At 44.4% G+C, this 25,646-nt stretch overlaps 1 protein-coding gene across 6 annotated transcripts in view; it reads right to left on the bottom strand.

Annotated features, from left to right (window-relative positions):
- Window positions 1-25,646, bottom strand: part of Ascc1 (activating signal cointegrator 1 complex subunit 1) — an 87,086-nt gene that overhangs the window by 13,320 nt on the left and 48,120 nt on the right. For all 6 annotated transcript variants that reach the window (XM_038342283.1, XM_038342277.1, XM_038342279.1 and 3 more), the window contains exons 8-9: window positions 20,129-20,253; window positions 18,268-18,353 (exon numbers count right to left, since the gene is read on the bottom strand). In XM_038342283.1, coding sequence (XP_038198211.1) covers window positions 18,268-18,353; window positions 20,129-20,253 — 211 coding nt within the window. The remainder of the gene's footprint in view (window positions 1-18,267; window positions 18,354-20,128; window positions 20,254-25,646) is intronic.

The raw sequence follows: 25,646 nt of genomic DNA, 5'->3' as shown, positions 1-25,646 counted from the left end.
GGCCCAGAGTACAAAGCCAAGTACTGAACTGGGAACCGATAACATCATCATTAGAGTAATCATAAATTCCTCCCACAAGCTGTTTCTGTCAGGTACTGGACGGAAGTGATAATTAAAAAGCAAAAATCCCAACACCAAAAGTTGACATCGGAGAAGTGGAAGTCCACTTCTGGAACTCACACTGTGGTTTGGAAACCTTTGGGACTGTTTGAGGGCCGAGCAGATTTAGAAGTGTTTGAAGAAGCAGGTAGTTTTAAAGCTCAGAATGCTAGAAACCCGGTATTATGGCTAATTCGGGTAAGAGGTTGGACGACCAGCCCAATAGAGAAGTCAGCCGTCAAGGTTGAACTCAGGAGGCGTCAGACAGGAAGACCTTCAATAGGAACTGGAAGCCATTTGTGCTACATTCTGGCAAAGAACAACAACCTATGTTTTTTCTATGTCCTACAAGTTCATCAAAGGCTGAGTTTAAAAGTGGCAGGCTAACAAACCCAGTAGACATTTCAAGACAGTCTTGCATCCAGGTATGGCTGCTGGGTGCTTCTGACCAAGTTTATAGCCAGAATCAGAAGCGGAAGGAAGGGTCAAAGGACTAGAAGAACTTGCAATTTGGCCAAGAAAGGTAAGGAGCTCGGCATGATAGATTGTGCTTATAATTCAAATACTTCAGAGGCTGAGGTAGGAAGATTTCTATGAGTTTGAGACCAGTCTGGGCCACACTGTGAATTTCAAGGCAGCCTAGGTCTAAGTTAGTGTTTCTATTGCTGTGAAGAAACAACATGACCACGGCAGCCCTTATCATGAACAACATTTCATTGTGGTGGCTCACTTACAGTTCAGAAATTCAGTTTATTATCATCACGGTGGGAGCCAAGGCAGCATGCAGAAAGACGGTCCTGGAGAAGGAGCTGAGAGTTCTACATCTTGACTCACAGGTAACAGGAAGTGGTCTAAAAACACTGAATGTGGTTTGAGCATATATGAGACCTCAAAGCCTAGCTCCACAGTGATACATTTCCTCCAAGGCCACACCTACTCCAACAAGGCCACACCTCCTTATTGTGTCTCTCTATGGGCTTGTGAGGGCCATTTTTATTTAAACTATCACATTTCATTCCCTGAGCCCCAAAGGCTCATATCCATATCATAATGCAAAAATGCATTCAGTCCAACTTCAAAAGTCCCCATAGTCTATAATAGTCTCAAACTTATTTAAAAGTCTAAAGTTAAAGGTCTCTTCTGAGATTCGTGTAACCTCTTAACTGTAATCCCCTATAAAATCAAAATCAAAAAGCAGATCACATGCCTCCAACATATAATGGCACAGGATATACATTACCATTCCAAAACATAGAAGAGGGAGCATGGTGAGAAAATACTGGACCAGAGCAAGACCAAAAACAAGCTGGGAAACCTCCAAACTTTGCATTACCACGTCTGATGTCAAAACACTCTTTAGATCTCCAAACTCCTTCCAGTTTTGTTGACTACAAAACACTTTTATCTCCTGGGCTGGTTCCACTCTCTGCTAACAGTTTTCCTAGGCAGGTGTCCCACAGCTCTGACATCTCCAACATCTCCAAGGCAATCCAGGCTTCAACTTCACAGCTTCATGCAATGGCCACTCTACTAGGCCTCCATTCAGGGACACCCCTGACACATACCTGTCCTCAGTGGTTTTCCTTACTTGTGGAGGCAAATTCCACAGCTCTCTTCTATCCTTAACTCCAGAACCAAGTGGCTGACGCTGCCAAGCTCTGCTGCTTGCTGGGGCTGGAACATGGCCCCTCGTTCAATTACATCTTCACCAGCTTTCTGTTTTCCATCATGGTTTCTTTCACTGCCTAAGTTTGGCTGTCTTGAAACTGGATCTATAGACCAGGCTGGCCTCGAACTCAGAGATCCACCTGACTCTGCCTCTGGAGTGGTAGGATTAAAGGCATACACCACCACACCCAACTCTAAGCTTTTTAAAAATTTCTTTACAAAAATTGGAAACGTAGTTCAGTAGGATCTTGCCCTGAAGTCACCACTCCCTTTATTCCATTTCTTAATCTGTTTATCTCCTTTAACACCGGGTTTAGCTCCATTCCACTTCCTGGTGCTCTTTTTCATTATAAATCTTTATAAGCATGGACACTAGTGACCACACAACAGAGTCTATACTAGGCTGTTTTGAGATTTCCTCTGCCAATGACATTAATCCAAATCTCTTCACTTTAGCCTGAGGCAGACTCTTCAGACAAGGGCAAAAAAACAGCCACTTTTTTCACCAAAATATTACAAGAATGATCTCTAGGCAACATACTAAAACTCCTCTCCTCTGAAAGATCTTGAGCCAGCCCCCACAGTTCAAATCGCACTCAGCACCACTGTCTTCCTTGCTCCTACTAGTATGGCCTATCAAGCAGCACTTAAAGCTTTCAACTGCTTTTCTAATCCACAGTCCCAAAGTCCATATTCCTTCAAATAAAAACATGGTTAGGGTTCTCACAGCACTACCCCAGTCCCTAGTACCAACTGCTGTCTTAGGGTTTCTATTGCTGTGAAGAGACACCATGACCAAGGCAACTTTTTGAGGGGGGAGGGTTATTTTATTTTTTGAGTTTCTCTGTGTAGCTCTGAGTGTCCTGGAACACACTCTGTAGACCAGACTACCCTTCAACTCACAGAGATCCTCCTGCCTCTTCCTCCCTGAGTGCTAAGATTAAATGCAAGTACCATCACAACTGGGCAACCACAGCAACTCTTATAAAGGAAAACATTTAATTGAGTTGGAGGCTTACAGTTTCAGAGGTTTAGTCCATTATCATCATGGTGGGACACTGTGGTGTGCAGGCAGACATGATGCTAGGGAGGTAACTAAGACACTGGGTATAGCTTCAGCATAGAAGAGACCTCAAAGTCTGCCTCCACACACTTCCTCCAAAAAGACCACACCTACTTCAACAAGGCCACATCTTCTAATAGTGCCACTCCCTTTAGGGGTCATTTTCTTTCAAACCACCACACTGGAGTACACAGTGAGATCCTGACCCAACTCACCTTCCTCCCCTCCCCCCCAAAAACACTGGGGTTTGGAAGCCATTGTTTCTAGAGAATAATGTCCTTAGAAAGAAGCCTTAAGACATCTTAGAACTGATCTGCCCCTACCCATCATGGCATCAAGGGAGAAAATATATACATTCATTTAAAACACCTTCCTTCGAGAAGACAGAGTAGCCAAAGCATCCTGATAGCACAGGGCCACTTATGGAGTTGTTTACCCAGGATTCAACTGATCATGCTTGTTACCCTCACTCAGAGACCAGGGCCCATGATCAGAAAGGCCCACTAACTACACAGAAGGGTAGCAGACTTTGGACCCATCTCATGATGCTGGTCTTGCAGTCACACGGAATCCAGAGATTGTAGGATCATGGAGGCTTCTGCCCAGATTTCAAAGGTCTGAGAGGCTGAGCAACATGTGGCAGGGTCCTAATCCTTGCTAACCCCCTTAGGAGGGCAACAGATGAAGCTGTGAAGGTATAACCTAGGCTGCAGTGGAGATCCTGGCATATTGGAGATGCTAGAATGTCGGCTAAGGAAAGCCACCTGTGGGGCCAAGAGAACGGTCATGCTGTTTGCAAACGGGAAGACCATCCTAAGAATAGGGCTACGTAAGTCACATCACCTGCTCCCGATGTCAGACAGGGAACCACAGATGTCGTGTCTGCCTGCTGTGTTTTCTCCTCCTTTGACAGCCCCCTTGATATTCTGTTCCTCCCCTGTGGAATGGGAACTTTAGATCTCAATGTATGAACTTTAACTTGTGAAGATGTTGGGACTGCTACTCCACTGGGGACTCTTAGATACTTGGTTCCCAGCTAGTGATGCTCTGTGGGAGGTTCTGGAAACTTTAGAAGGGGGGGACTAAATATTTAACATATAGGAATCTGGGGGACATTCCAGACCCAAACTACAGCACACTCTGACTGATGTAGGTGTGTCTTCTATCTATCTGATGATTTCATTGGTTAATTAATAAAGAAACTGCTTGGCCTGGTAGGTCAGAACATAGGTGGGTAGAGTAGACAGAACAGGATGCTGGGAGTGAGGCAGATGCCTTGGGCAATCGCCATGCCTCTCCTCTCTGAGATAGTCGCCATGAAGGTAGCCATCAGGTCAGACATGCTGAATCTTTCCCGGTAAGCCACCACCTTGTGGTGGTACACACATTACTAAATATAGGTTAAAGCAAGATGTGAGAATTAGCTAATAAGAGGCTGAAACTAATGGGCCAGGCAGTGTTTAAATGAATACAGTTTGCGTGTTGTTATTTCGTGTATAAAGCTAGCCAAGTGGGTGCTGGGCAGGACGAAATGCAGGCCTGCTCGTTTTATCACTACACTGACTTACTATAACTCCCTGACAACAATCTCCACTAGATCGTTCCAGAAACAAATGAACGAGAGAATGAACAAACCCAGTTTCCTTGAAAGGGGAAAAAGAGAAAGTTTACTAGGAATCTTTACAGCTACAATCTGTCCACATGGAGCTGCAATACTTCTCAAGACTGGAGCAGTAACATCTTCAGAATAAAAGGCCTTCCTGTTGGCAAGGTTCTGTCATCTTTGAGTCATCTTCAAATACAGCCCTAACTCTGGGCAGCCAGGCTACTTTTAATCTGAAACCCGATTGCAGTGATCAGTGGTGAGAGTCGATAACAACAGCTAATAATAGCCGATAAAAAGAGGACATGATGCTCTCACAGAAAGCCTGGGCACCTCTGCGCCAAGGAGCAAGGCCAAGGACATGGGAGAAGTGAGTCCTAGCAGCAGGAGCCTCCATGAGCAAGTGCAAAAGGCTGTGTGCACCTTAGGGACAGCTACACCCCTTCACCCTGTCAGCATGCTGCTGACAGGAGGGCTGCTTTCTGTTCACCCAGGCAAACTACACCAAGGTGCTTCACGCCACTGACAGAGCTAGAGTCCCCACTTCTACTGACAAGAAAGGCTTTCCTTGCAAGAAGAGAAGAGGGACTTCCCTGCCATTCTGCTCCCCAGCCACCTGCAGGGCTCCGCTGGAGTGTACAAGAGGTCTGTTTATATATAGCCTGGCCCAGCCTAGGGAGGTGGCAAACAAGAGCGAGGGAGTGGAGACCATAAAACCTGCGAGTGATCGCTCAGGGTTGCACTTTTGGACGTCTGGCCTGCACCTCACTGCTGATGCAAGTATTATCAAGTTTAAGACTGCTGGTAAAGCCAAACAACCTATTAGAGAGTGAATTAAAACTGCTATATACAAACAGGATGCCAGACAGTTCTGCTGAGCACCTCAATATGCAAAATGCTAAGGGACTTCCCCTCCCTGAAGAGCGGGGGAGGAGGCAGAGACAAGAGGCTGTGCTGACAGGGCTGGAAAGCTGTGCTTGACCTCAGTGCAGGCCACACATGGTGCCATCCGAGAACCAGCATCTGAGGCGGGCCGATGGCAGTTCAATCTGTTGCCAAGTTTCCTTCCCAGATAGCCCTGCCTTGAGGCACGGGTATTACTGCTTTACCACAGTAACCTGTCTGGTGGCTGCTGGCTGAGAGACTTCTCAGGCCTTAAGCCTACAACGCGCCAACCCCGAAGGTGGCTGCTCCCTCAGAGCCGACCTAGGTGATGTTTCTGCAGACAGCTGCCTGGGAAGAACTAATGCTCCTTAAATTTTGCCACCACTCTCATCTTCTACTTCCTGTGTGGTCACCTTCCCGCAGACAGTACCTGGAGCTCACCCAGCAAGAGAAGGCCCACAGAAAGAAAGCAAGGTCAGCAGAAGAGAAGCCCTAGCTCTTGTTTCACAGGAGTTGGCAGCCTCAGTGACTTCTCAGTCTGGGGCTTTAGGGAGGTTAGGCATTCAAGCACTGACTGATGGCCGTGTCAAACTGAGAAAAAGGAGATGAGGAGGGGGAAAGAACTTAGGCCCACCCTACCTCCACTCCAACATCTCCAACGTGGAGATGGTGTCCAAAAGTTAAAAAGCAAATCAGATATCCTCAGGCAACAGAGCGTCTACATATGCACAAGCAATAGCTGTCCAAATAATAGCTAGGCTAGGAACAGCTCCTTGCAAGATAGAAGGCAGCCTGCCACATGCTATCAACTACTTTATTTTCACCTCGTTAGACAAGACTGAAGCCTCAGCCAGAGCCGCAGGAAACATGCCTTCAGTAGCATCACCCCCTGCTCCACACATTGTGACACGCACTCGTGTCTCCTCGGTCCAGCTCAGACAGCCGCCTTCCCTCTGTGAAGGCGTGGCTGGATGTCAGACAAGCAAAAGGCTTTTTGGAAGAAAGAACATTATCATGCCCAAGCATGCCTTGAGAGTTGAAAGCCATGACAATCTAAAAAAACGGAGTAATTGGACTTCTGCTGGATTCCTAACCAGACTCTTTCTCCCCAGCTTTGAATTTCTGACAATGCTCAGCCCTGATTCTGAATAGTTCATGGCTGGGATTCTGTCTTTTTAAAGCTATCCCAGCCTCACAGTACTACCCACTTCACTTGTTTTACTGTCAATTCTCTAACATTTGGAATGATAATCAGATACCATCACCGCAAGGCACCTACCCACCATTGCTTTCCTTCAGTCAAGAGTCATGTGTGTGTGTGGTGGTATGTGTGTGGTGGTATGTTTGTGTCTGTGTATGTGGTGATGTGGTGTGCGTGTGCATGTGTGTGCAGTGGGTGTGCATTTTAGGCTTGCAGGCCATGCCCAGGTGGAGCCCAGAGGTCGAAACTGTTGTCCTCTTTGTCACTCTGTTTACTCATTCCCAGGACTATTACAGGCACACACTACCATGCCCAGCTTTTATGTGGGTGTTGAGGAACTGAACCCAGAGTCCTCCTACTAACACAGTGTGGTGGTTTAAATGAAAAATGTCCCCTAGAGGCTCATATATTTGAACACTGGTACCAAGCTGAGGCACTATTCAGGTTAGGGAATTCTTAGGACATCTGGAACCTTGGTGTAAGAAGCACATCACTAGGGTGGGCTTTGACAACTGGTAGTCTTGCCTCACTTCCAGCTTGCTCACTGTTTCCTGTGTGCACATGAAGTGTGACCAGCCGGCTTCTTACATGTATCCTCCACCACTATGGACTCCAATCCTCCAGAACTGTGAGCCAAAACAAACGTTCTTCTTTAAGTCTCTTCTGGACATGGCATTTCATCACAGTAGCAGGAGAGAACTAACACACAGCCAGCACCCTACCCACTGGGCCATCTCCCCAGTCTGTGCCCACATAGTAGTCTACTTCAAAGAGGATGTGTCCCATCTTCATCTCTGGGTCCGAATTTACATTCTGCTATAATGTCTCTCTCACATTGTAATTAAAACCACACAACTAATAACATTCAGCCATATAATAAGGAATGAAATTCTGGTACATGTCACATAGTGGATGAACCCCAAAAACACACTCAATGAAATGAGCCACACAAAAGGACAAACCTTTAATTCCATCTATGAGGTACCTAGAATAGTCAGAATCATGCGAACGGGAAGAATGCAGGCTACCTGCAACTGCAAGGATGGAAATACACGGCTGCTGTCTACACAGTTTCAGCTTCTGGAAACAGACGGCGATCGGTTTCACAATCATGCCAGTTACACATATGCTGTTTATATTTTACAATGACTACAAAACTACAGTGGAAGAGATGGCTCAGTGGGCAATGCTGCTTATGCATGAGGACCTGAGTTTGGATCCCCAGAACTCACAAAAGAAGCCAGACGTGATGGGACATCTGCAACCCCAGTGGTAGAGAGGAGGAAACAGGAGGATCCCTGTGGCTCACTGGCCAGCCAGTCTAGCAATTTGGTGAACTCTCAGTTTGGTAAAAGACCCTGTCTCAAAAAATGTTCTGCTCTTGCAGTGAACCAAGTTTTGGTTCCCAGCACCCACATGGTAGCTCATAACCATCTGTAACTCCAGTTCCAGAGAATCTGATGCCCTCTTCTAACCTCCACGGGCATCAGGCATTTAGCAGGTACACACACACACACACACACACACACACACACACACACACACACGTAAATCTGCCTGCCTCTGTCTCCTGAGTGCTGGGATTAAAGGCGTGTACCACCACTGCCCAGCAAAATCTTCTTAAAAATAAATGAGGTATAGCAGCTATCAAGTAAGATACTCAACATGAAATCTGACCTCCATATGCACATGTATCTACCCACCCACACAAGTACATGTATGTATGTGTACACAAACACTAACTACAATGAATCTAAAGAGAACCAAAACCTGACTCATTTCTTCAGTGAATAACACACAAAAGAAAATGAACAGATCCCTAGACATGAATGCAGATGAGCATTTCCTACAGTAAGAACAGGTGCCCATTCAAGGAGCTCATGGGAATAAGCTCAGAGGACTGAATATTCATCCCCTCCCCTCGCACCAAATAGGGACCCTGCTTAGTGCTGTATGCTTAGAAGACGTTCACGAAGCATTACCACGTCTTTCCTCCTAAGGAAAGACAGCAATGAGTCCAGGGACAGCAATGCCTGCCTTTTACCTCTTGGTTTTGGTTTTGCACTTGCTGCTTTTGCCAAACTGTGGCCTATGTCTTGTTATTCTGGTGGCTAGACCTTACAAAACCTTGTCATCATCCCCCCGGGCCAAGAAAACACGGGGAAGGATTCCAACGCCATTGCAAAGAGAAGTCACCAGTGACTGTGGAAAAGAGCCAAGGCAGGAGCAGCATCACGTGAGGAAAGACAGCCACAGAACAGTGAGGAGTATCTTTCCAGAATAGATGGTGGTGTCCATCAAAAATCAGCCGCTGCTTGAATTTCGTTTCATTTCAATAACGGCTTCCCTCACTGACAGCTGCAGCTTCCAGCACCCTCATTAGTGTCTTCAGACTTCACTTTCCAGACAACAGAACACACAGATTTTGAGGGTTGATTTTTTTTTTTTTTTTTGTGAAATGCTGTTGGATTTGGATGTTCCTCCTGTAAACAGCACACAGTAAGAGACCACACTGGAGCGCTTCAAGCTGCTCTACAGTTCTCCCTCAAGCACCTGTCAGGAGCCCTCAGACCCTCTAACATGAAGTGCACTTTTCTAGCATTGGGGAAAAGGCAACCCCCACAATCATCCCCCACAGTCCTATTTTAATCATCAAGAATCAAGGTAGAGGGTCAGCAAGATGGCTCAGTGGGTAGACACTTGCTGCCAAGCCCGATGACCATGTTTATCATTAGCACAGCAAAGTAACCCCACCCATAGCTTAACAAGTCATCCTGTCACAGTCTCCTCCCCACGCTCCACATTTTTCTGCTGTTTGTGCTAATTGTAAACTTGGCAGCCACTTGTAATTCTAGCACTCAGGAGGAAAGAAGGTGGGTTCAATTGCCAGTATTCCAGTACCCCCCAAACAAACACGCTTACTAGAAATGAATCGAGTAAACAGAAATTCAATAGTACTGATTCACTGAATATTTTTTACTAAATATTTATTAATTCATTACTATATCTTGAGGCTCTGTTAAATATTCACATCAATAGCACTAATGAGGCAGAGGAAGGAGAATCGCAAGTTCGAGGCCAGTAAACTACAAGGTAAGATTCTGTTTTGTTTTGTTTTTTTTAAAAGTGTGATGTATCTAATAAAAGAAATATTGGAAGGAAGCAATATAACTGTCTTTTGTCATAGACAACATGATGGTCTAGGACCTAGGCTCTAGGTAAAAAAATCAAAAAATGCACCCTCCAAATAAAGAACCGGATTCTTTTGCCGCCAGTTCACAATGGGCCCTACAGACATACCTCAATGGCTTTTGCTGCTTGCTCTTTTGTTTCAAACTCCACAAAGGCAAATCCCTTTGGATCCCCAGTAGACTTGTAATGTGGAATACTTATGTAAACCACATTGCCACATTTCCCAATACTCTTTCAATCCAGCCATGGGTAACGTTTTTGGGAAGTAACTCCTGTATAAATCAAAGCGTCGTGAACAACAGTTTAAGCATTTTAAATCCTACACCTTATCAATAAAAAGAAATTAGAATTAAAAAAAAAATCCAAAAGCTGGACACGGCAGTGCATGCCTCAATCCCAGCATTCAGGAGGCAGGTGAGTCCAACCTGGTCTACACAGCAAGCACAGTGGTGGCGCACACCTTTAACCCCAGGACTCAGAAGACAGAGGCAGGCAGATTTCTGAGTTCGAGGTCAGCCTGGTCTATACAATGAGATGTAGGACAGCTACATAGATCAGGTCTCAAAAAGGAAAAAAAAAAACCTCTCTTAGACTTAGTAATAATCTATCAAACTTATAAGACAGAAGAGTAATAAACAAAACTCATTTTTATCAATGAACAATCAGAATTTGACATTAAAAATAGAGGCTGGAAACTGGGTGGCAGTGGCGGAAGTCTTTAATCCCAGCAGTTGGGAGGCAGAGGCAAGGGGATCTCTATGAGTTCCAGGCTGGCCTGGTCTGCAGAGCAAGTTCCAGGCTAGCCAAGGCTACACAGAGAAACCCTGCCTTGAAAAAAACAAAAAGGGGAGAAGTAGGGAAATGCGGCTGGAGAGATGGCTCATCAGTTAAGAGCTTGGCTATTCTTCCAGAAGACCTGGTTTCAATTCCCAGAACCTACATGGCACCTTGCAACCACCCCTAATTCCAGTTCTATGGGATCCAACACCCTCTTCTGGCTTCCCAGGGCACCAGGAATACATGTAGTACACAGACATATAAACATGCTGAAAAAATATTCACAAAAATAAAATAAATATAAATAAGTCTTTTTAAAGTTAAAAAATTAAAAGTATAGTATCATCTATACTCATACCCTAAAAGGAAAGATATAAAGCTAACAATGAAGTAATATCTTCCTGAGAACCACAAACTCTATTTAAAAAAAAAAAAAAAAAACAACTAAAGAATTCATGAATATATCCAATTTAATCTACTGATTTAAAACGACCTCAATCAAACCCCAGGATGGTGTGGGAGGTCATTCTATATATGTGTTGCTTTCATTGGTTAATAAATAAAGAACACTGCCTTGACCTGTGATAGGGTGTTGGGGAGGGCAGGGATGGAAGACTATACTGAATGCTGGGAAAATGAAGACACAGTCAGGGAGATGCCATGGAGCCGCCAGAGGAGAAAGATCCAAGCTGCCAGCCAGAACCTTGCTGGTAAGCCACGAGCCTTGTAGAAAAATATAAAATAATAAAAATGGGTAAACCAAATATATAAGAGCTAGCTAGCAATACGCTTAAGCTATTGGCCAAGCAAGATTTAATTAATACAGTTTCGGTATGATTATTCAGGAGTTTGGGCAGCTGGGAAATGAACAAGCGGCCTTCTACTACACCAGGAAAGAAATGATCCTATGGCTATCAACAGGTTTTAAAGTTTATTTAGAAAGAAAACAAAACAAAATAGCCAAATCAATACTACCAAAATCACTGAAAGGACTGATTCTATCTAACCTTAAAACCTATTATAAAGGTAGAATAATAAGACAGTGGGGTCTTGGGTGAAAAAAAAAAGCAGCAAATGGACCAGCACATCCAGTACAGCTTAGTCCTGGAAACCTGCCTGGGGCAATGAAGAAACAGAGGAAGGACAACACCCAGAAGCACCTACAGGAAAGCTGGGATGAGTGGGCTGTGGTTTATTGCCTGCAGTGTGAGAAGAAAGGCTAGTCTCTACAGGGGAGTCTCTACAGGGGAGCAGGCTATGTTGTAGACATCTGGGAAGCGGAAACAATGGATGCTAGCTTTTAATATACTGCCAACATCCATGCACAGGAGGAAAGGTTTGCTGATTCCCAAGGGTCTGAGGCACTGGTCCTTGTTAATAATATACATTCACACTGGGTGGTGGTGCTGCACGCCTTAAATCCCAGCACTCGGGAGGCAGAGACAGGCAGATCTCTGTGAGCTCAAGACCAGCCTGGTTTACAGAGTGAGTCCCAAGACAGACTTCAAAGCTATACAGAGAAACCCTGTCTCGAAAACAAACAAACAACCAAACTAACAAAATACACATTCACTCAGGCTTCAGCTCCACACATGGAACAGAACAGAGGACTCGGAAATAAACCCACATAAATACAATCAACTCATCTTTAATAAGGGAGCAACAGCGAAACCCTGTCTCGAAAAACAAAAAAGAAAAAAAACACAAATAAATAGATAGATAAGGGAACGACAGCCACAATATGGAGCAAAATTCAATTTGAGCAAGACTTTCCATCACAAATATGAGTCAAAAGAGCTGAACAGAAACCACGAAAGAGGATATGCATGGCCAGGAAGTACCTGAAAAGATGTTCAACACTGTGTGTGCAGCAAACTGAAAATTAAGATAATTGGGTACTGCTATGTTCCCATCAGAAGGGCCAAACCCAGGCAGGCAAGAGGGCTTAGTGGGTAAAGGCACAATCTGGGGAAGCCTGAGGTACACCTGGGTCCCACAGCAGACGAGAACTGACCCCCTGGATGCTGCCAATGACCTCCATGTGTGCATTGTGGTATATGCGCTCTCTCTCTCTCTCTCTCTCTCTCTCTCTCTCTCTCTCTCTCTCTCAATAAAATTTGAAAAGAAAAATATAAATAAAAAACAGGAATGGGCTAAGTTCAAAACACTGAAAAGACCAAATGTAACAAGGACACAGAATCACAGGAACTCTCAGTCATTGCTGTGGGAATGCTCAATGGTACAGCCACCATGGAAGACAAATAGGTATTTAAAAAAAAATTAGGCATACTCTTTCCACATGATTCAGCCACTGTGCTCTTTGCTATTTATCCAAACAAGATAAGAACTTAAATTCCCACCTAAACTAGCACACAGACACTCATAGCTTTATTTATAACTGCCAAGAAGTCCTTCAGCAAGGTGACTGAGAAAGATGGGCAGCTAGACAACAGAGCACCATTAAGTACTAAGAAATGCGCTCTGAGCCACAGTGAGGCATTGAAGAAGGGCTGGAGAGACGGCTGAGTGGTTGAGATCACTGCCTGCTCTTTCAGAGAAGCCAAATTTGATTTCCAACACCCACATGAGAGCTCACAACTGTCTGTAACTCCAGTTCCAGGCAATCCGATGCTCTTTTCTGACATCTGAGGGCACCAGGCATGCATATGGAACTCAGACATATATGCAGGGAAAATACTCATACACAAAATTTTTAAAAATATGAAAAAGAAATGGCATGAAGAAAGCACATGAAAACACCTTGCTGGGTGAAGCAAGCTAATCTGGGAAGGCTGTGGTTTCTACTGCAGGATGGTCTGGAGACAGTCGGGGGGCTGGGGGGCCGGGGGGGCGAGGGATGACAAGGAAGGACAGTGCCAGCGAAGCCTCTTTCCTGGGAATACTAAAAACTAAATTATGTCTATCCCCTCAAGACACACTAACCAAAGAGCAAGTCAGGAGTGTGGCATGGTGGCATGTTCTACCTCCTGACTTGGCCAGTAGCTACACTGGTTCTATGATTCTGTCAAATAGTACATATATGCTTTGCCCATGTACATTTTCAGGAAAAAAATTAGAACAAACTGTCTTTATGAAAAGCTCTCTAAGTAAAGCTGACTGACTACCTCATTGAAACACTCAGTCTGCAGTCTGCACACACGGGCGAGCAGTCAGTCTGTACCCTGTCAGTCTCTGAGCGGAGGTTCTTACAGACTGATTCCACTGCGCTAGGATCCGTCCCAAGTCCCCCAAGCAGAAGGCCATTTGCCTCACTGTCAGAGGCTGGCCGCTGATGACCAATCACTTCCTGGTGGAGAGGGTGAGGGAGCAGCTTCTTCCCTTAGCGCCTGCTATGTCTTCAGATTGGCCGTGTTTCTCCGGCTACACAGCGCTCACAGCCAATGGCTACACTAACAGCATCTTTCCTGCTACCTCTTAGAAAGGGACACTCTCAGGGAAGGAACATCAGCCTACTAATTTGGCCTGGGCCATTTTCACTAATGCATCTCCTTTTGGAGCTGTCAGCCTGCCATAAAAACACCATAATTGACTGTGTTTGCTCCTTTTCTGCTTTGAATAACACAGCAGAATAATCCTTTGTCAATCCCTCCTTCAAAGTCTTTCTTAGGGAAATCTTATTTTAACCATGAAAAACCAGACACTAGTCTATTACAGCTGCTTCAACTCTCACAAGAGCTGCACAAAAGAAAAAAGTGCCTTCTACCTCCAAAAGCCATTAGAGACTTTCTTCTTATTAATAAGGCACCCAGAACACATACTATTCCACAGAACCAAAAGGACCAATTTCCTCCTGGAGCAGAGCAGTAATCGTCGGGCACTCATTAAATTACAGCAATGAGAGATGGCTTTTTCCTGATACGTTTCCTGATGAATAGCTGAGCAGCTTGGCTTTTCCCAAGGCTGCCTCCCACAGACACTCCGGATCTTGTCTGCACAGGTAAGCTTGGGCTCCTCAGTATCCAACATGGCGAACCTTTCTGTTTACTCCAGTCAGTGCCCCTTTTACTTTGGAGCCTGGAACTAACTCTTGTAGACCAGGCTGGCCTTGAATTCATAGAGATCCACCTGCCTCTGTCTCCTGAGTGCTGGGATTAAAGTCATTTTTAAAAAAAAAATATTAATCTTGAAATCCGTGAGATAGCTCATTCTACAAAAGCACCTGCCACCAAGTCTGACTACCTGAGTCTGATCCCTGGGACCTACATGGTAAAAGGAAGGAATCAACTCACACAAGATGTCCTCTGGTCTCCATGCTTGTGTGCATGTAATATAAAATCCAAAATAAGCCCACGCCTTTAATACAGTACTTGGGAGGCAGAGGCAGGCTGATCTCCATTAGTTCAAGGCCAGCCTGAACGACACACTGAGTTCCAGGAGAGTCAAGTCTACATAATGAGACCCCATCTCAAAAACCAAAAATTAAAAGAATAATTTCATCATTAAAATATAAAAACAATCAACTGATTTTCTAAATATTTTCTTTCATTTCAAGGGCTTCAGGGAACATGGGTTCTCATATTCTACCTGGCACAGCAATTCCAAAAGGTGGCCTACCACAGTTACATAGGGTGTATTTATGCTGAGGTTGTGAAAATTACACCCACAGTTGCCTTGGTTTTAAATGAGAATTAATTCCCTTGGTTGACCCACAGGTCAAAGATTCTATTTTCTGGAATGAATGATTAAGGAGTAAAATAAGAGAAACTACAGATACTAGCAGATACTCTGCCCCCTGTTCAAAGGTACTTACTTTTCTTCGGCACATCAGCCTACGATGTCATGCTAGAACTGTCCACTAACCTCTGGCCCCTCAGAGGCAGGAGCTCCCGAGTGCAGGGACCGAATGCTACCTGCTGTCTCACCTTCATAGTCAAGAAGTGTTTCTCTTAATGCTGGTATACTCAACACGGAAGTCCGATTGTTATTCTTACTCTGGTGCTGGCGCTTGAACACATACAGCATCGGGCTTACACTAAGCATGCATTCTACCGCTGAGCTACACCCCGAGCCCCAAAAATCTGGCTCTTACAGTTTTAGATCAGCTGGTGAACCTGCTGCCCTGCCATCTGTGAGTTTTAATCAGGCATTACTCTGGTTCTGAGCAGGTATAACCTCAAATATCTCATGAAGTCCACCTACATACAGATTTCCCTTGCACAAAACTGCAGAAAAATGACAAACCTGAGAGTTCTGAGTGTTTCTGTGGATTCCAGTCTATACCACAAACCAAAATTCCTTTGGGCAAGTCTGACCACAGTGGATCCTGTGCTAGAGAGTCAAATGAGGGAGGACACTCACTGGCCCCCTCTCTAAAACTGATGAGGCCTGAATAAGGGTACTGCGGCAGAGTAACACAGGTTAACACTAGAGGGCGCTACACTCGTAGTAGTACGGGAGTTCAGGTCAGGAAATCTCAAGAAAAACATCTCTCTCTTCCCAGGTTTACGGTACTGGAGACAGAAACTGGGGCCGTGAGTATGCTAGCTAGGCAAGCATTCTACCACAGGAATGCACCACCACCCCTCACTAGAAGCTTCTCATTCATGATGTAGTTTTGCAGGCGAGTGACAGGTTGATGAATTCAGCTATCATTAGCCTTACCATTCTTCTACAGGACTCAAATGTTTCTCTGCCTCTATTTCTTTGGTTTGGGAATTTTCCATTCATTGCTCTTATTTGCTTCTTTGGTTTTTGAGACAGGGTCTTATGTAGTTCAGGCAGACCTCAGACTCACTATTTGGGTATGGACATTCTGAGGTCCTGATGTTTCTCCCTTCATCTCATACATGGGAAATTACAGGCTTAACCCACTTTGTGGGACTTACTTTGCTTTTTGTTGTTGTTAGCTTGATTTTTTTTTTATTGTCGTTGTTTTTTGAGACAGTTAGCCTTGTCTGTCCTGGAACTAGCTCTGTAGACTAGGCTGGCCTTGAACTCATAGAGAACCTCCTACCTCTGCCTCCTAAGTACCAGGATTAAAGGCATGTACCACGACTTCCCACTGAATTTTTTCTTTTAAAATAAGAATGGAGAAAGCAATCTTTAGGAAAGGCTTAATGCCAACTTGGTACTCACGGAATTAAAAGGAAACCCAAACAGCCCGTGATATAAGCCAATGAGAGAGGAGCTTTTTGGGAAGAATCTTTTGGCTGCTCAGTCTGTCAAGGGGTGAGGTAAAGAAATCAGGGAAGGGAGGGGGAAGAACAAGCACACTGAAGATGAAGCGGCTCTGACCATTGTTACACGCTTTGATGGCTAATCTTGACTACATCTGCAATCAACTAAAACCAAAGCAACCCCGGGGACACAGGTGAGGGATTTTTCTTGACTGGCTCATCTGAGATGGGAATATCCACTGTAAATCCAGACCATTTAAAGTGATAAAACCCACCCTAAATCTGGGCCACACCTTCCTGAGTCAGGCTATATAAAGAAATGGAGAAGGAAGTGCTGCTCTTGCCCCTCACTCTTGATGGCAAGTTGATCCCTTCTCTACCATCGGAACCTACTTCTCTGGGATTCCAGTGTATACTGAAGACCAGCTGAGACATCCAGCTTTCTAGACTGAATGGCTATCTTGGACTTTCCATCAAGAGACAGCAAGCTGGACTAGCTGGACCACAGCCTGCAAGCAATTCTAATGAATACCCCTTTTAATATACACATTGATTTTTATCAATTCTGTTCCTCTGAAGAACCCTGACTAACACTCTAACTCTGGAAAACATTCTTGGCCATGAAACTGTATGAACTAAACCATCCATAACAAAGGAATCATCGAAAGCTGTTTCTCTTTGCCCAGAGGAACAATGGCATGCTAACTTAACAGAGTGGCTATACAGATAGCGTACAGGAGACAGAGAGCTGCAGGACAGAACTCCTTGCATTTCTATTTCCTGGGTTAATATGATTCAGAACAGCAGGACTAAGCAGTTGGACACTGACTCTCTACTTTTAGGACACAGACGCTCCTGAGTAAAAATAGACAGACAGTAACCTTGGAGAGCAACTTTGTGAGCGAAGAGAAAAAATGTACTAGATTTGAAACAAATTTTTTCACGTAAAAAAAAAATGCAAACTCAAACCTCTAGAGAATAAAGTAAAACTCACTAGCTTCAAATCCAGTATCAAAGTAGCTGGGAAATGTTACTTTCTTAAATCATGAATTTCAAGTACTCTAGAGGCGCCAAGAGGAAGCGTGGATGGATGGATGGATGGATGGATGGATGGATGGATGGATGATGGATGATGGGTGGATGAATGATGGATGATGGATGGATGGATGGATGGATGGATGGATGATGGATGGATGATGGATGGGTGGGTGGATGGATGGATGGATGGGTGGATGATGGATGGATGATGGATGGGTGGGTGGATGGATGGATGGATGGGTGGATGATGGATGGATGATGGATGGGTGGGTGGATGGATGGATGGATGGATGGGTGGATGATGGATGGATGATGGATGGGTGGGTGGATGGATGGATGATGGATGGGTGGATGATGGATGGGTGGATGATGGATGGATGATGGATGGGTTGGTGGATGGATGGATGGATGGATGGATGGATGATGGATGGATGATGGATGGGTGGATGGGTGGATGGATGGATCTCCCCCTACATCTCTCTCTCTGACAACAAAACATTTAGTCATCCTTTCAGGAAAGGTAGGAAAGAACATTCCAGTGTTAAAGGGCGCATCTCGCTTTCTCCCTCACCAAGACTTCCATGGCACTCTGCACCATACTGACCTTTAAGATGTTTCGGCCATCAAACGATTCTCTTTCCTTGAAGATGTATTTACCATCTGGTGTGTAGAGATTGTATCTGCCTTCAGCTGTAAATAATCCAAAGACAATGTGAGAGGAACATGAGAAGTGTGTTTGTGCCCACCCCCTTGAGCATCCATAGGCTACAGGCTGACTAGCAAACTTCCACCTCCTGCTAGATGGTAGCACGAGATGGAAGGAAAAGCAGCTAACAGTCAAGACATGAGGCTTCCCGGGCTGCAGACATCAACTCCTTCCATGTATTTTCATTCATTCGGCATTCTCCAAGCCCTAACTGTATGCACTGCGCAACGAACGAGCTCTTCCTGGATCTCAGTTCTCCACCAATAAAATCAGAGGTTGAGACTAAGTCACTGCCAGACTTCTACAACTCCAAAATAAATGTCATGTGATTTTAATTATGTTAAAATACACAAAAGTTCGCATATAAACTATTCAAAATTGCAGGTATCCAGGATTTGGGTATACTTAAGGACTATCTCCAAATGGGGTACCGATAAAGATACCCTTACATCTACATGGGAAGGCAGCAAGTCCATGACCTTGGCCTAAACAAAACTGTACTCTAGCTAAGTTAATTTAGGCTGCATGTCCCAAAAGATGTCCTTAAAGGACAGCCAGAAGAATATCAAAGGAACAGAGACAGAAAAGAAAAAGTAACATATCTTCTCATGTCCTTTTCAAGTAAAAAATTCAATATAGAGAAGAGCACAGGGAAGAGAAAATTCAAAGGACCCTCAAGAATTATTTAACTTTCAGAATGTTTTCTGGCTGATAACTCATTCCTGCCTTCCCACAGACCTTTACAAGCATTCGGATTTCTACTGTCCAGTGTGCTCTCTCGTTGTCCAGGTCTGCAGAGTCCCAGGTCAGAACTGAAGGACTCATCCGGAGTTCTAATAACTCCATGAATATAACACATTTTAACTATGTGTGTGGGAATTCCAGACCTAGCTGGAATGAGAAGAGTTCTAAACAAGACTACAGGCTCAGGTAAACTCCACAGCTTAATAAACAAGTTCTGAAAACCAGACTTGGTGGCATACACCTATAAAGACAACCCTTGGGATGTGGAAGTAGGAGATGAAGAGTTTAGACCACCCCCTCAGGACAGCAAGTTCAAGGTCAGCCTGGACCTGTGATCTTATCTCAAAAATACAATCAAAGTAAACATAAACAGCTTCCCTGCTAAGAAAAAAAGAACACAAGCAGTTTGGAAAGAAACAAATCATTACTAAAAACAAAACAAAACAAAAATCTAACTATTAAAAAGTAGAAATTGTGGGTAGGGAAACAGCTCAGTCAGTAAAGCGCTTGCCTTGCACCTGAGCTCAATCCCCAGCACCCATGAAAAAAAAAAAAAAAAAACCTGGCATAGTGGCACACTTACAACCTTAGCCAGGAGGAGGCAGAGACAGGAGGACCTCGAGCTCATTGGACAGCCAGACCACCTTACTTAGTGAATTTCAGGCACATGAGAGACCCTGTCTCAAGAAATAAGGTGAATGGTGCCGAGAGGCTGAGATTCTCCATTGTTTAAGTTAAATTTTCCTGGGCATCTGAAATCCTTCTTGGGGAGACATGCTAAGGATGCAGGACCTCATGCATACTAGGCTCTGCACCCCAACCCTCATGACATATTTATGTTTGCAAAATCTGACAAGCCAATGTGAGCCAGAACTAAGTGCCATGCTAAGTATGCTCCTGCCATGTCCACTAGGCTCATGAGAGCAAAAAGGCGGATCAGAGAGATTCAGAACAGCGGCTCATTTAAAGCTCTAGCTAATCTCAGAGGCCCTGCTGCAGCTCCGGGAGGACTCACCACTGGGGTCTTTCCTGAGGAGTGTGTTCATGACCGTGGCGTGCAGTTTCACACTGGTCCACTCCTTCACTATTAGTCCCAGTGTCTGGAAGCGCTCCAGCACGCGATCAACTAGTTCCTGCAACCTGGAGAGGTCAAAGCACCGAAATCTTAGTGAACTCAATCCAACTACCAACTGAACACATATGCAGCTTGTTTGTGAGTCAGGTCTCACTATGTAGCCCTGGCTAGCCTAGAACTAACTATGTGAACCAGACTGGCCTCAGACTCAAGAGATCAGTCTGCCTTTGCTGGGATTTAAATATGTGCACCACCACACCTGGCAGGATCATGAGTTTGAGGCAAACATGAGACACACTCGAGTTCCAAGGCAGCTCAGGTCACAAAACAAGACCCTGGGGAAGCGCATATGGAGGAAAAGAGATCTTTACAATGCAATATGGTTTTTACCGTGATCGACTCTGCATGGAAACAGATTTCAGCATGTTCTTGAAGGATTAATAAAGATTCACAGAACATGCAAGACCCTAACGATGTGGAGTCACAGCAGAAGGCAGCCTGCTGGTTACTGGACTCACCTGGGACAGAATAAGGAGGGCTGGCTATGAAGCAGTAAGGTCAGACCAGAGAGAGTCAAACTTTTAACAGGGAATGCTATGACCCAATTCCATTTCTGACCCCTGACTCTGGCAAGGAGAAAGTGTTTCCAAAGTGGAGATCAGAAGGAAAAAGGGCAGTGGCACAGGACAGACTAGGTGGCTTCTTCCCTGGAGAAAGACTAACAGACAATGCCTTGGCCATCGCACTGAGCATTCTGTATCTACTAAGCTATTTCACCCTCAGTACACATCATTACCCTAATTTACCAATGAAGGAGCTAAGCGAAAGGAAGTTATGGGACCAGGGCAAGTTATGCAGCTACTGAGAGGCAGATCCAAACTTTCTCGCTCTCACTATTGCTCAGGGGTAGAATGGTGTGCTCAGTGTGCTAGGCCCAAGACTGAATGCCAGCGCTTACACAGTTTTCCATTAATTTAAATGTCTTTCCTTTTCTTATTTGTGTGTGTGTGTGTGTGTGTGTGTGTGTGTGTGTGTGTGTGTGTGAGAGAGAGAGAGAGAGAGAGAGAGGGAAAGAGAGAGAGAGAGAGAGAGAGAGAGAGAGAGAGAGGGGAGGGAGAAAGAGAGAGAGTGCCTGAGTAAACAAGCCAAGTGTGCCCACGTGTGACAGTGCAGATGTGCATGGGGGGTCAGAGGACAGATTGTGGGAGTCAGTTCTCTCCTGCCACCACGTTGGTTCTGGAGACTGTCAGACTTGACCCCAAGCACCTTTACCCACTGAACCATCGCACAAGCCCCTTTTCTAATTTTTTAGTTAGTTTGCAGAATAAAGGCTTTCCTTATAACATTTTCCTATGCACATATCCTCCTCTTTGTAATAGTCATCCTCCTGCTACCTTCCCTTACCTCTCTCCCCCAATCCATTTTAACTAATAAAAATTTTAAAATGAGTTTTCAAAAATCAGAGCAGGTCAGTCTGCCTTCAGAGACCACACTCTTCAGGACCCCACTATGAATGAGGAAAGGATGAAGGCCCACACTCTGGAGGCAACAAGCAGGAACTCTGAAGAGCTCAATGAGAAAGCAGTGCCCATTTTGACACACATGACAGAGGTAAGGAGAGAAGGAAAGTGAAGATGGCCCCCAGACCTGGAGATGGTGACCAGCCAGGTGACTAACCCAACAGGCAGCTATGAAGAATCCTCTGCTCACTGGCATCAGGGGACAGAGCTGGCGCTGTGCCATTTCAATTGTGGGGCACAGGACATCAGGTCTGAAAGACAGTTCAGACACATACATCCAAGAAGAGACAGAGATACAAGTCTGAAGTTCAACCCCAGGACTGTAGGACCGTCCATTCAGCGTCCTTTAGCCAGATATGGAGACAAATGCACTTGGAAGATAAAGGCAGGGGTCAAGGTCCTCCTGAGCTACATACAGCGCTACAAGCCAGTATATAGCTAGTACACTAGCCAGCCTGGGCGACATGGATCCTAAAAGAGTCGTGAAAGCACAGACAGATGCAGCATGTTTAAGAAGACAACTTACATGCAGTGACGCCGAGATGTATAGTTTTAAATTTTAACCTCAGAACATATAAATCCAACTCTCCCATTTGTCAATTCTCAACAACTAGACTATATCCACTTCTTTTCTGTTTTACTTTTATTTTTAAATTGAATTAATTTATTTAATTGTAAACATGAACCTACACAGGTGTGAGTTCAGAGAATAACTTGAGAAGGTGGTCCACTTCTTTCCCCACATGGGTCTTAGGGATCAAACTCAGGTCCTTCGGTTGGTGGCAGGACCTAGAACCCACAGTGTAGCTAAGAATGACTTTGAACTCCACCTTGGCCTCCCTCCTGAGTGCGGTTACTACAGAAATGCACCACTGCGCCCAGCAAATCCTTTCAAGCATGTATTTGGACACTGTTTTTAAATCTGACAGGAATATTACAGATTTCCTAGTCTGAGTTCACCGGTGTATTCCTGATATAAACTAGCTTAGGCATCTCTCTACCCTCCACTCTAAAGAAAAATGCCAAATCAAGCAGATTTTACTTTTTGCATCCAATTATCGATTCCCAACTGCTCTAATTTAGGCCATCATGCTTCTCCCAGACTATTTTAATGGCTTCAAACACCCTGTTACTGCTCCTACTGTAATGGCCCTTAAGTATCCTGCTCCTATTCCTATTATAATGGCTCCTGCCCCTGGCTCTCCCTTTCAGTTATGCAGTAAATAACGGACTTGTTTAAAATTCATACAGAACCACATGGGACAATGTAGCATCTATAAAAAATACTGTCTGTACAAGACTGATGTGGGATGCCCTTCTGTATGCTGAGAATATGTCTTATTACCATTGGTTGATAAAGAAGCTGAATTGGCCAATAGTCAGACAGAATAGAGCCAGGTGGGAAGTCCAAGCAGAAAGACAGGGAGAAGGGCAGAGTCAGGGAAATGCCAGCAGCCACCAGGGGAGCAAGATGTGAGGTAACAAGCCACAAGCCTCATGTAAAATATAGAATAATAGTAACGGATTAATTTAAATTGTAAGAGCTATTTAATAATAAGCCTGAGCTAATAGGCCAAATAGTTTGTAATTAATATTAAACCTCAGAGTGGTTACTTGGGGACTGGAGGGTGGGAGAGAAAGCTCTAGTTACACAAGACCCACACAAGACCCAGTCAGTCCCATTCTAGCATAAAGGGTAAGGTTTCTGGAGTCCCAACCCTAACTGAGGAGCCTCGGACAGCTGATGGCCACTGGGGAAGGAAGAGTCAAAGTTCTTTAAGGGTATAGCTAACAATAGGTTGACCATGGTTCAGTGGATGGCCCTACACCCAGGAGTCTATGGGCAGCATAAACTGGACTATTGGGTTATTTTTAAGAAAAGGGGTGGTGGAAAGAAGGCTCAGTAGTTAAGAGCACTGGCTGATTTTTCAGAGGACCCAGGTTCAATTTCCAGCTCCCACATGGAGACGTACAACCATCTCTAACTCCAGTTCTATGGGCTCTGACTCTTACTTCAGGTATCTGGGGGCACCAGGCACACATGTGGTACATAGACATACATGCAGGCAAAACACCCACATGCATTAGTTATAAAAAAAAATTTAAGCATTTAAAAAGTGGACATGAAGTAGGGGGAGGGGAGTACCTGGAAGGAATAAGGGGGAGAGATGAGGGATGGATATGATCCAAATACACTGTACAAAATTCTCAAAGGACTAATAATAAAAATTTTTAAGGTTTATTTATTTATTATCTATACAGTGTTCTTCTTGCATGTATGCCTACAGGCCAGAAGAGGGCACCAGATCTTATTACAGATAGTTGTGAGCCACCATGTGGTTGCTGGGAATTGAACTCAGGACCTTTGGGAGAGCAGCCAGTACTCTTAACCGCTGAGCCATCTCTCCAGCCCCATAATAAAAATGTTTTTAAATGTTATCTGTGGTGGTTTGAATAGGAGTGGCTCCATAGACTTACGGATGTGAATGTTAGTCATTAAGGAAGGGCACTACTTGAGAGGGATTGGGAGGTGTGGCCTTGATGGAGGAAGTCTGTCACTGGGGGGCTTTGAGGTTTCAGAAGTCCAAGCCAGGCCCAGTGGCTCTATCTTCCTGCTGCCATCTGATCTGGTTGTTGAACTCTCAGCTACCATGTTCACTGTGTGCTGCCATGCTCCCCACTATGAGGATAGTGGACTAAACCTCTGAAACTCCAATTAAATTCTTTCCTTTATGAGAGTTGCTGTGGTCATGGTGTCTCTTCACAGCAACAGAACACGGATTAAGACAACATCTATTATTGAATACACAAATATTTTACAGTTTACGATTTCCTACAAAAAGCTCTTGGACATGTTTTATCACATATTCCTAATTATCTTATAATTTGTTGAATAATGAGTACACAGTTTTTTAACTTTTAAATGATGTTTTCTGTTGGCTAACAACTGCAATTATTATATTGACTTCATACAAAATAAAACAAAAAAAAATCTCACTATGTAGCCCTAAACAGCCCAAAGGACTCCTTAATATGCTTAAGTTTCAGTGAGAGACCCTGCCTCAAAATTTAATTAATTAATGAGGTACAGAACAATAGAGAAAGAAACCCACTGTGCATGTGTGCGCGCGCGCACACACACACATACAGACACACACACACACACGACTTCTGTATCAATTAGCACAGCCCTCCAAACTTCCTTGCACAAAGGAGACATTTCCAGAAAGTTTATAAGTTGACTTAAACAAGAGCTTTAGAATACATATGTCTCTTTAAAAGTATACATTTGGGAAGGAGGAATTTATAAATTCTGAAATAACACACTCGGCTCTTATTGTGACAAGAAATAGACAATAAAAGGTCAATATTGAGCAGTAAAAGAGATGGGAATGACTCAAAAACGTTCTTGATTGATCATGTCAGTGGACTCAATGACAGTTCACCTTCAATTCACAAAGCTTTCACAAAGGAAGTGCACCAAACGTGTAAGAGCCGGCTTTGTGGGGAAGTTATGATGAACTGGCCTCTGAGACCTGAGCTCTCCATTAGTGAGGGGACAGATGGAATGTGAGAACTGCTTCAAAAGAGATCCAGTTCAATGGGTCTTATTTCCTCCATTCTTAAACCTGTTATCCTCTTCGCGTGAAGACCTACGGCACTCAGGGATTCAGCAGCAGGACAAAGGGCAAACACCAGGGAAAACACTCAAGGCCGTCAGTAACTCCATCATCCTTTCTTAGCTCTTCTCTGCTTCTCTCTGAGCCACCAAGAACACAGTAAACTAAACTGTCTGGTCTCTGCCACATGTGCCTTAAAACAGAGCTGAAGCACAGATGAGGAAATTTTCATTGCTGTGTAGAATCACACACTATAATCTCAAGTAATTCTCCATCTGCCTCCTTGTTACCTGTATGCCTGCCAGTCCACACAGATCT

This window comes from Arvicola amphibius, chromosome 9, assembly GCF_903992535.2.
Source record: "Arvicola amphibius chromosome 9, mArvAmp1.2, whole genome shotgun sequence".
Lineage (NCBI taxonomy): Eukaryota > Metazoa > Chordata > Mammalia > Rodentia > Cricetidae > Arvicola > Arvicola amphibius.
This window is presented reverse-complemented; position numbering and strand designations above follow the sequence as displayed.